This window comes from Candoia aspera, chromosome 1, assembly GCF_035149785.1.
Source record: "Candoia aspera isolate rCanAsp1 chromosome 1, rCanAsp1.hap2, whole genome shotgun sequence".
NCBI lineage: Eukaryota > Metazoa > Chordata > Lepidosauria > Squamata > Boidae > Candoia > Candoia aspera.
The window spans coordinates 238,247,074-238,258,424 of NC_086153.1; the positions used below are offsets into that span (position 1 = coordinate 238,247,074).

Consider the following 11,351-nt stretch of genomic DNA (forward strand, 5'->3'; position numbering starts at 1 on the left):
AGTAGTGTTTCAGAGAAAGTGAAATAAATTCAAGGCACATTGATTTCAATCAGATTTATGTCTTTTTAAAATCAGTATATGATAGACCAGTAGTTTTTACCCTCTTTTTATCTAAATGGCCATATTCTTGCAAAATTGTCCAGTTGTTTAAGTTTAGGGTGTTCTCTCTCGAAGCCTTGTGAGATTTTGGTATTCTGAAATCTGGTAAGTTTTCAAGCAGAAACACCAACATCTTGTAAGAGTCATTGCTTATGTGATTCCTGATACACATACACATTTACTTATTTGGGAACCCTGCAGATGCCGATTGGGAGACTGGGGGAATCCCATGTGCCATGGTTCCATAGATGCCATGTTGCTGGCTCCTGTCTCATATGGTTGTCCTCAAAACATTTTAGATATCATTAGTAGTCTGCAGAGGAGAAGGTTGGGGACCAGTGTGGTAGACAGATACAGGCCAGTTATGTGCTGCTAAGTTTAGGAGAGAAAATGCAGATCCCTGAGAACATTTCTTGAAGTAGTAGTCTCTGTTGGTTCTTCTTGTCATATGTTTTTTATGATGGATTCTTAATTCTTAGTCAATGTGTTTTTCCTGCTTTGGTCTCCCTTTTATGCCTTCTGAACTGGCATTTGACCTCCTAGTCAGCATGGTAAACCAAAGTTTGACTGTAGTTTGGAGGGCAATTGCAAATCATAACTCTAGTTCAGTTGTAAGTGCCAAAGGAATTGTGAGGTATCGTGTTAACTGAGCCATGGAGTTCCCGACACATATGAATACACAGTATATGTTTTTAATCAATAGGAATTATTATGTGTCTTTAGAATTCAGTTGCCTCCACCCTCATCCTGGAATCCCATTAAGTATGCTAATTATCACCCAACTTAGGGTGTAAATGTGCTAGTCAATTTGACTGTAGAGGTATTTCTAAAAACTGAGAATAGCCTTTCTGCTAAAATAAGGAGATTTGCTTCAAATGTATTCTTAAGCTGTCCTAATGTTGGCTAGATGAAGATGTGTTATCTGCTATGATTTTCTGGATATATTGCTATGCTGAAATTCTTTTCTTTGGGGAATTTTTAGGGACACCGTTCTGTAAACAGCAGAGACCAAAAGAAGGGGTCTGGAAAGCAGAGGATTTGACCCAAACGTTAAATCAGGTGCAGTTAACTGAGCCTCCTCCAACCAATTATATGATTCCTGAGCCTATGTTTCCTGATCTAGATTCCTCTCAGGTTGGTTCCCACTCCAGAAGTTGAGCATGATGGACGGCCATTCCACTCCCATCTGTGACCTTGTGACCCGCTTGATTTCATTGCAGAATGCCCTTCCTCCTCTACATGCAGGACATTTCATGTTGCCCAGGCAACTCAGTAACCTTTGGATTACAACCTATTCTGCTTATGATCTCTGCCTTCCACTAATTAATTTTGATATTTTAAGGACAATGCTTAGTTTCCATAAAAACACTTTTTGTAGTTAAGGCCCATTCATTGTTGATCAGTAATAGAAGTGAGGCCCTTTTGAATTGGCAGCAGGTCATGCAAATTTATATGGCCGCCCAGAGTAACTTTTTGTGAGATGGGTGGCCATATAAATTGGATGGATGGATGGATGGATGGATGGATGGATGGATGGATGGATGATAGATAGATAGATAGATAGATAGATAGATAGATAGATAGATAGATAGATAGGATAACGTTCTGGTAAAGACAGCTCTTCTTAGAACATGTGGGTGGTCTTCAGGCTCAGTGTTTTAACATAAATGATGACTAATTTCTGTTTCTCTTCTTTAGGTTTACAATCCGAACCTGCCTTTGACAGCACCACTTCCTTCAGCTCTCCCCCCTTATGTACCTGTCAGTCAGCCCACCGTTCAGTTCATCGTACAAGGGAATCTTCCGCTGCTCACCTGCATGGCAGGGCAGGGGTTAATTCCAGAATCCGGCAATTTGGCCACAGCTTCAGAACCAGGTGTTCAGGCAGCTTCCACAGGAGATGCAGAAGAAAAAGTCAAAGCATCTAAGTCTCCAGTGGATAAAACAAAAAATGAAGAGGTGGGTGGATGTGAGTGGCTAGCTAGATGATGTGTTTAAGGTCAGTAGATCCCATTTTTAAGGATATAAAACCTAAAAATTGAACTGCTGGTCCAACAACATCTTTGTTGATCATTCTACCTATTATTTGGTTTCAGAAGTGTATCACTAACATGTGTCCATTGGGGAAATAATTGTTGAAGGTGTCCTCTTTGAAAGTGCCTTCTTCTTTAAGGCATCTCAGTTAGTTGCTGTAACCCATGGTTGTGGCCAGGAGTTGCATAAATTAATGTTGTAGTTCATAAAGTTTGTTGTAAAGTCCTGCTGATCAGTTCCATTGGACGATCTCATGTTCTAGCTTCTCTCCATTCAGTATTTGATCTGCATCATGTTTTTCCTCTTTCTAAGAAAAAAGCCTGTATCTCATTGGCCCTTTTCATGGTATAGCATACAGAAGGTATTCCCTCTTTGGTAACTAGAATGGCAAGCTAGAGTGATATTTGATATCTCAAAAGCATATTAAGTTACATTTATCTCTGTTTTCAAGTCTAAACTGATGGGATACCCAGAGCTGTAAAAGGGCAAGCAATAACAGTTACAAATTCTTTGCAGTCAAAACGTAAGAACTTATGGTAGGAGTGAGCTTTATTTTCTTTATCTATCTCTCATCTAGCTGCTATCCACCTATTGTTTTATTTGTTGCTGAATATTTTTCTTCCATTTATATCCCACCATTCCTCTAAAGAACTCAAAGCAGGTACATAGTGTCATCCTCACACCAAAATCTTGTGAGGTAGTTTTTCTGAGAGGTGGTGACTTGCTCAGAGTCATCCCAGTGACACTCAAAGTCAGGTGGGGACTGGGGTCTTCCCAGTCTAACATTCTAAACACTGTGTTGCAGGGTTGTCTTGTTTATGTAAGAATGTGTGCAGTTTCCACACTAAAACCCTTGTTGGGGTAGGAAATTCTGCCAATGTCTTGTCTTTATGCTTGTCATTCTTGCTGTTTAAATGTGTTGCTTGCCTGTCAGATGTTTCTGCAAACTCCACCATCTGAGCTGAACCTTATGGGGCTGCTTTTGGTAAAGATGTTAAAATATGGCATTTGTTATTGCAAAACATTGAGACGGTTACTAAGCTGGATGTTTTAAGACAAATTCATGCAGTGTAACAGTGGCTTCTGGTATGGTAGGCAATGCATTGCAGTGGCAGTAAGCCTCTTTATTTATTTATTGATAAATATAGATATAGATATATATTTAAAATTTCTATCACCGCCCATCTCTCCCAAAAAGGGGACTCTGGGCGGTTTACAGTCAGAATTAAAACACATAAATTACAATATAAATAAATCTGTAAAAATAAAATAAATATAAAATCCAGCAGCGCAGATCTTGTTAGTTGGGGAGAGATCTATAATAGCCACCCCCAAGATGAACTGGTGCCCCTCCCACCCCAAGCGAGGTGGCAGAACCAGGTTTTTAGGTTCTTCCGGAAGTCCAGGAGTGAATGGGCCTGTCTCACCTCCAGGGGCAGAATATTCCAAAGGGCGGGTGCCACTGCAGAGAAGGCCCGCCTTAATCCTAATGTGCTTATATCCGGTATACCCAGGGGCATCTGGTAGTCTCTGTGGGGAAAAAAAATTCCTAGACTACACAGGTTTGGGGTCTGATGCAACATAATGCTTATATAGTTCAGGTAGTCCTCACTTACCCACCTCAGTTGGGACCAGCAGCTCCATCACTAAGCGGTGCAGTTGTTAAGTGAAATATCACGTGACTACGCCGACTTACGACGTCAGTTCAGGCTGCGGTCGTTTAGCGAATCACCATGGCTCATTAAGCATGACATTACATGACCATGATGTGCAACCTCCCGCTGGCTTCCCCATTTGACTTTGCTTGTTGGAAGCCAGCAGGGAAGGTCGCAAATCATGATCACGTGGCTATGAGATGCTACAGCTGTCATAAATGCATGCTGAATGCCGAGTGCCTGAATCATGATCTCATGACAGCCCCAACTTCAAGGACTGGTCATAAGTTTCCTTTTACAGCGCCATCATAACTTTGAATGGTCACTGAGTGAGTGGTGGGTAAGCGAGGACTACCTGTACAACAAATCTAAATAATGTTTAAGAAATCGCCTCTGAGTTTCTATTCAGATCACACTTTAAATGCTTTCTTTCTTGTGAAAGCCAACCACTTATCTTTTCTGAAGAACTTCAAGGGAGAACAGCTAGTGCTATTAATCCTGAGGAAAACATTCAAGTTAATATAATAATTACAGTATCTTATACAGTAAAACTCAACCTCCCCTCCCCTCAAGAAACAGGCAAGACCCTGAATGATCCCAAAATTCCAACTTCTACTGTGTTGCACATTGATGGTCGGTGGGTGAAACAACAATTTTAAAAAATGTAGTCCTGGCAGGAAAAATTTTATATACCTCTGTCCAGTAACCGATGTTTTGATTGGATGTTTTGAGATGCTGATTGCACATGGATCTTTGAATTAGCCTAGTGTCTGTCCTTGCAGTACATGAAGAAACTTCATATGCAAGAGAGGGCGGTGGAAGAAGTGAAACTTGCAATTAAGCCCTTTTACCAGAAGAGAGAGATCACAAAGGAGGAATACAAGGATATTCTTCGGAAAGCTGTGCAAAAGGTTGGAATTGTGGAATTGTTATGTTCTCATCTTAGGGTGGCTGTGATAGTGTGTGTGAAAGAAAGGAAAGGTAAGTAAACAAGCATGGGTGTGGTTGTATGTACATATCTTGGGGGCTGGTTTTTAGCAGCTGACACAGTAATATCCTGCCCTTTGCAAATAGCGAATCTGAAGTTGAGAAATGCAGAAGGTTGCTGCTTGCATTAATTCCTGGAGTTGACTTACAAACAGCCCCCTTGATCTCTTTACAGATCTGTCATAGCAAAAGTGGTGAAATCAACCCTGTGAAGGTGGCTAATCTTGTGAAGGCTTATGTGGAGAAATACAAACATATCAGGAAACACAAAAAAGACTGATGCTGAAGAAGAGCCTCATGACTCATCCAAGAAGTGAGAAGTGCCTGTAGAAGAGGCAGAAAGCTTTTCTAGATGACGATGTTTTTCTTCCCTTCGAGGGAGGCAGGAATATACCATTGCATGTTGCAATCCTTTCTCTCCCCCATCCTTGGAAACTGGATGTAGAAGACCTTCCTGCAGCTAGACACATTTTCACATAGGAGTGTGTCTTCTTGGAGTTGACTGCTGGTTGAGAAACACTTGGGTCAGCAAATCCCCCTTAACCTCTGAAGAAACTCTGGGGAAAGGAAGTGTGTGTGCATGTGCGTGTATGGTGGGGGTGGCCTAATTATTTGTCATGGTTTTACTTCAGCCTCCTTTTTCTTTCTTTTTGGTCTGTGCACTTATCTCCAGAGTTTAAAACAGACACTTTTATATCCAGCATACAACAGTGTATGCTTCTCCCATTGTGTTCTTATTTATGAAAAATACGGATTCTTTTGTGATTCTCAGAAATTGGTTTCATACTTGAACCGTGGTATTTTTTTGCCTGTCCTGCGAAAGAAACATTGGACTTGTTCTGTCAAATGGGACACGCAGATGTATGTTAACCTTTATAAATTTTTTTCTGAAAATCCTGCTATAGAGGTAATTATTTAGGTTTTGTTACAATGTCTCAGTGAGGAACTTCATTTGGGATCTCTGGGGCAGCGTGACAGTGAACTGAGTTGTGTGATGCTTCCTGTGAATAATGTACTGAAGGCCGGTTCGGAGTCCATTTTGCATTCAACGAACTGCCTTTGAACAAGAGAGATGGAGAAGAGCAGAGTTTGAAAAGCAAACACAAGGAATGCAACCAGACTATGTATAAAGCAGAAATCTTACAATTTATAAAATTATTTTGAATTGCTTCTTACTCACAATTGTTCATTTGTTGATTCTGGTCTTATTCCTGATTCCTGATGTTAATCAAGATCAAGTGGGCACAATTTTCAGGAGCTTCACTTTCTTTAAAATATTTAATTTAAAAAAAAGTATAGACAAAGATAGAAGACATATAAAAAGAATAAAAGGTAAACTACGGTAGTGAGGTACAAATAAGTTAATTGGAATCTAAAATGTCCCAGAGGTTACATTTTACAATATATTTTTCATTACTTATAAAATTATGAAATGTATTATATGATTTATTAAAGGAAGTAAAAATCACTATTAAGCTTTAAACTGGGAATACCTGGTTAATACAGCAGAGATCATTAACTAAAATTATAAATTCTAATTAAGTAAGTACTAGAAATCTAATTGCCCATGAAATTGAAATATAAATTGCATATATAGAAAAATCAAAATTTGGGGTATGGTGCAAATCCATATATTAAATTACAGCACAGGAATGGTTTGTAGTTAGCATTGAATTCTGCATGAGATTAACTTTTTAGATACGAAGTTATTCTGGACACTGAGGCATCCTGCCACAAGTTGGTTAACCATGCTTTCAAGGAAGGAATCAAACATCCTTTCCAATAAGTATATAATATCCTTGTGGCAGTTAACATATTTAAGGCTAGTTCAGCATACTTTGAAGGAAGGTATGGTTTAGTAAAATTTAATAAAAATACTGCAGAGTGCAATGGGAATTCAAGTTTCAAAATTTGTTTAATTTTAATATGAATCATTTTCCAAAATAGTTGAGCTTTGCAGCACTGTTAGCACATTTAATACTGTTTGGTGTGTGAGGAATACAGTGGACACAGCAATGGTGCAAACTAAGCAGGGCCATGTTAGTCACAGGCAAGATGGGGGGGGGGTTTCTGCATTGCCTTTGGGGGAGGGAAGAGTTCTTTATTTTTAAAATTTTGAAGCCTATATTATGGTTTTCATGTGTAACTACACTTCTAATTTCTGCAGTTTTGCTGACAGTCAAGATTTGGAGATTTACAAGCTGCCTGCCTTTAATTTAAACAGAAATATTTTTACCAAAAAAAATTGACAAAGACTGAAGGATATATCCATTTGCATGACTTAATCAAGAACTAGCCAGAAGGTGTATCCATCTGCTGTGTCCCTGACTAGAATTTGGCTTGATTTCTAGGACAGAGTCATATTGACTCATGGTATATAAATCCCAGCAGGAAGATAGGCAAGCAGACAATCTGGTATCCTCCATTCCTTTTAATCTACAAATCCCAACAGTTCTTTGCCATTGGTCATGATGGCTGATCTGAAAGGCCAAGTATCTGGAGGACACCAAATTGCCAAATGATAGCAGTACTGTGGTACCTAATATTGGATGCAGGGAGAGTCAGGAACATACAGGAGAAGGTCATGCATAATTCCATAACCCGTTCCTTTGAACTACAGTTAAATTAGTTGCTACTTACTACTTTCGGGTGCATTTTGTTTCATCTATGTTATATGTTAATGGGTTGGAGGCTTGTTTTGTCAGTATTTACAGCTTGATTGTCAATTTAGAAATGTACATTTTTGGATTGCTGCATGTATTTAGAGTTTGGGGACCATACCATAGGTGCTGATACAAAATGAATGTTGTACAGGAGAGGTGGGAAAGGGCTTGCATGTTCACAACATAGCTGCCAAGCAGGAATGGCCAGTCCTAAAATGCCCATTTATTAGAAAGCGAAAGGGAGTGAATGTTCCCCACTGCTCCCTCTGGTCCTCCACTATGTTCTCTGTCTACCTCAGCTGAACATTGTGGGGTTCTTTTTTAAGGCAGGTGAGCACATTCTCAAATCATATAATGGGCTGCTGCAATTGACCATTTATTGTGTAGGCATGTTGGTCCTAGTGTAATTCTTTAAATTTAATAATATGCTAGAGGCTGATCTTTGCAGCATGCCATGTTTTCCTTTAAAAAAAATTAAAAATTCATAGGGCTGAAAATTAGGTGGGCACCAAAAGGAGTACTTGGCATACCTGTAATCTAACGTAAATCTTTTCTGTTTAAAGGATGACTTAAGGCACTTCAAGTCATCAGAGTGTGTAAAGATAATTCTTGAATGTTTATTTTCCCTGTGATTTTTTATTGGGCATCCCAAAGTGACATGCACTGGAGAAAAGTGACATGCATCGGATGACATTTAGCATTCCTAAGGATTAGTGATACATTCCATCCAGTGACTTAACTTCCAGGCCATTGCCACAATCTTAAGAATTCTGCTGCAGTGGGAAAGAAATTAGGTCAGAGTGCATGCTGAAATGGCTGCTGTCAAATTGCCAGGACTGGTGATATATTAGTGTAACTTTTCTAATAGCTTCAGGATCTCTTCTTTAAACACTAAAAAAAAATGATTTTTTTTTTCTCTTTCCAATTTGACAAAAATAGTTCAGGTATATATTGAATTAGTATAACATAATGCTTGCTTAATAGATACTGGTTTTGCCCTCTTTTGGCTTTAAAAGCCACAAAGTGATATGCAACAAACATACCATTAAATCCAGCAAAATGATTTCTAAAAGCATTCAGAATAAAATGAATGAAAAGATCCTAAAAGCTAAGAGTAAGAAGGGTGTCGTATGAAGTTTTTAATGTGGCACCTTCCACAGTTTAGGAACAACATACAGTAGATCCCATGGCTTTTGTGCATGCCCTTCAATGGCAGGGTCCCCACAAGCATTCTACAGCTGGCTTTAAGAGGTGGGCAATTTGTGGGGAAATAGTTAACCTGTTCAGTGGAGGAATTACTTAAAGTGTTAATAGTTAAACTACCCCATCTAGAGTACATTTTGTTCCCTGTACAGTTTCTAGTACTTTAAGAATGCTTAAATGCTTTTTTTCCCCGTGAAACAAAGCAGCTTAGGTTCAGCATTTCTGACCAATACTTTAGGTTTGTCCTTCATTTGGGTTGTCTAATGAGAAAGCAGATCAAATTATTAATTTAGAATCCACTCCAATCCAAAAGGACTCTAGGCAGCCAACAGCAAGACACAAAATTTAAAATGTGTAATAAAGACAATAGAAAGCAAAAATCATTAGTATAATCAACAATACCCATGACAGCTATCCACAATCAGCCAGGGGCTGAGGCATGTTGGAACAGTGCTGAGTTTAGTTTTCAAAATGTAAGCAGGATAGTGGCTGCCTGAAATTCTGCAGGGAGGGTGTTCCAAAGAGTGAAGGTTACCACATGTCCACAGCTGTCCACATCTCACGAACCTCTCCAAAAGGGGACTCTCAGCAGGTCATCTCTAGACGTCCTGAACAGACTGGCTGATTGAACACTGGGAAGGCATTGCCTGATGTATTTCAGTGCTGCACTGTGTAGAGCTTAAAAATTGCTAATCAACACTTTCAGTTGGGCCTGGTAAAATGAGTACCCAGCTCACTGGGGAAGATGACGACTGGGGAAGGCAATGGCAAACCGCCCTGATATAGTCTGCTAAGAAAACGTCGCGAAAGCGGCGTCCCTCCAAAGGGTCAGACATCACTCTGTGCTTGCACAGGGGACCTTTCACAAGCCTACTAGATTATAATCTAGGAATACATTTCCAGGCTGATTGATCGATCGATGAGGTACTATCAAGTTGTTTTCGACTCCTAGTAACCACATAGACCTATCCCTAGGCTGTTCTCTCAAGTCTCCCAATGGTACGCTCATCACCACTGTAACTGAGTCCACCCACCTTGCTGCTGGTCATCCTCTTTCCCTCCACCTTTCCCAGCATTAGAGCCTTTCCAGAGAGCTGGGTCTCCACATAATGTGTCTAGAGTAGTATAATTTGGGCCTGGTCATTTCTGCCTCGAGAGAGAACTCTGGGTTGATTTGTTCGATGATCCATTGGTTTGTTTTCTTGGCGGTCCACAGTATTCTCAGGAGTCTTATCCAACACCGAAGTTCAAAGGGGTCAGTGCTCTTCCTATCCTGCTTCTTTAAAGTCCACCTTTCGCTTCCATAGAGTGCCACAGGGAATACCATGGCTTGCATAATTCTGATCTTTGTAGGTATAAACACATCATGGTATTTGAGTATCTTTTCCAAGGCCTTCCTGGCTGCTCTAGTCTGCAGCGTATTTCTTGACTGTTCGATCCTTTACTGTTGATGGTTGATCTTAAAAGGCAGAAGCTCTCCACCACTTCGATATCTTCACTGTCAATTCTAAGGCTGGTTGTTTTACTTGTTATTAATTTGGTTGTCTTTATATTTAATTTTAGTCCCATTTTCTTCACTGTGCTCTTTGAATTTTAGTACTAGGGCTTGCAGATCCTTTGCCTTTTTGGCTATCAGGGTAGTTAGCATAGTGCAGGTTATTGATATTTCTTCTTCCGGTTTTAAAACCACGCTTTTTTCCAATCCAACTTTCCTTAATATATAGTCAACATATAGGTTGAATAAATAAGGGGAATTTATATGGCCTTGTCGCACTCCTTTGCCAATCTGGAGCCAGTCTGTTTCACCATGTTTTGCCTTTACTGTGGCTTCCTGACCTGTATATAAGTTTCTCATGAGGACAAGGAGATGTTCTGGGATTCCTACTTTTCGAGCCCTTTCCACAGCTTGACGTGATCGACACAATCAAAGGCCTTTCTATAATTGATGAAGTGCATACTGACTTCTTTTTGGCTTTCTCAATTATCCAGCATGTATCGACTATAATGTCTCCCGTTCCTTGGCCTTTTCTAAAGCCAGCTTGAAAATCTGGCATCTCTTTTTCCATGTAGAGCTCTAATCTCTGCTGGATGATGCTAAGCATTATTTTGCTAGCATGTGAAATAAAGGATATTGTACGATAGTTTGCACAAACTGTTAAGTCTCCTTTTTTTTGGTATTGGAATGTAGATTGACCTCTTCCAATCTGTTGGCCACAGTGTCGTTCTCCAGATTTTCTAGCATAGCTTAACTGATTCTTCTGTTGCTTGCCATATTTCAGTGGGTATTCCATCAGTTCCTGTAGCCTTCCAGCTTGGTAATGACTGGAGTGCTGATCTAACTTCATCTTCTAGTACTAGAGGTTCTTGTAAGTAAGCAGTGTCTTCTAAGGTATCTTGGATGTTGACATCTTTACTGTAGAGTGATTCAGTATGCTCCTTCCATCTTCTTTTGGTCTCCTTTGAATCAGTTACCATCTGACCATTGGTGTCCTTTAGCATACCCATTTGAGGTTGGAACCTCCTCCTGAGTTTTCATGTTTTTCCATGTTTGTTTCCATATTCAATGTCTTTACAGGTATTGTTGTAATATTGCTTCTTGTCTCTTCTAACAGCTCTCTGAAACTATGTTAAGTTCTTTTCTGAGATGTTTGTCTTTCTTTGGCTTCTCTTCTTGGTAATTTCCACGGTTTGTTCTGACATCCAGTTTGCT

General features: G+C 39.7%; 1 protein-coding gene across 1 annotated transcript in view; it reads left to right on the forward strand.

The window, feature by feature from the left end:
• PHRF1 (PHD and ring finger domains 1) overlaps positions 1-5,950 on the forward strand; it is a 41,684-nt gene extending 35,734 nt beyond the window's left edge. Inside the window, 5 exon segments of the mRNA XM_063289285.1 lie at positions 1,082-1,233; positions 1,798-2,058; positions 4,571-4,699; positions 4,951-5,043; positions 5,045-5,950. Of these exon segments, the coding sequence (XP_063145355.1) occupies positions 1,082-1,233; positions 1,798-2,058; positions 4,571-4,699; positions 4,951-5,043; positions 5,045-5,092 (683 nt within the window). The 3' untranslated portion in view covers positions 5,093-5,950.
• Positions 5,951-11,351: the final 5,401 nt, after the last annotated feature.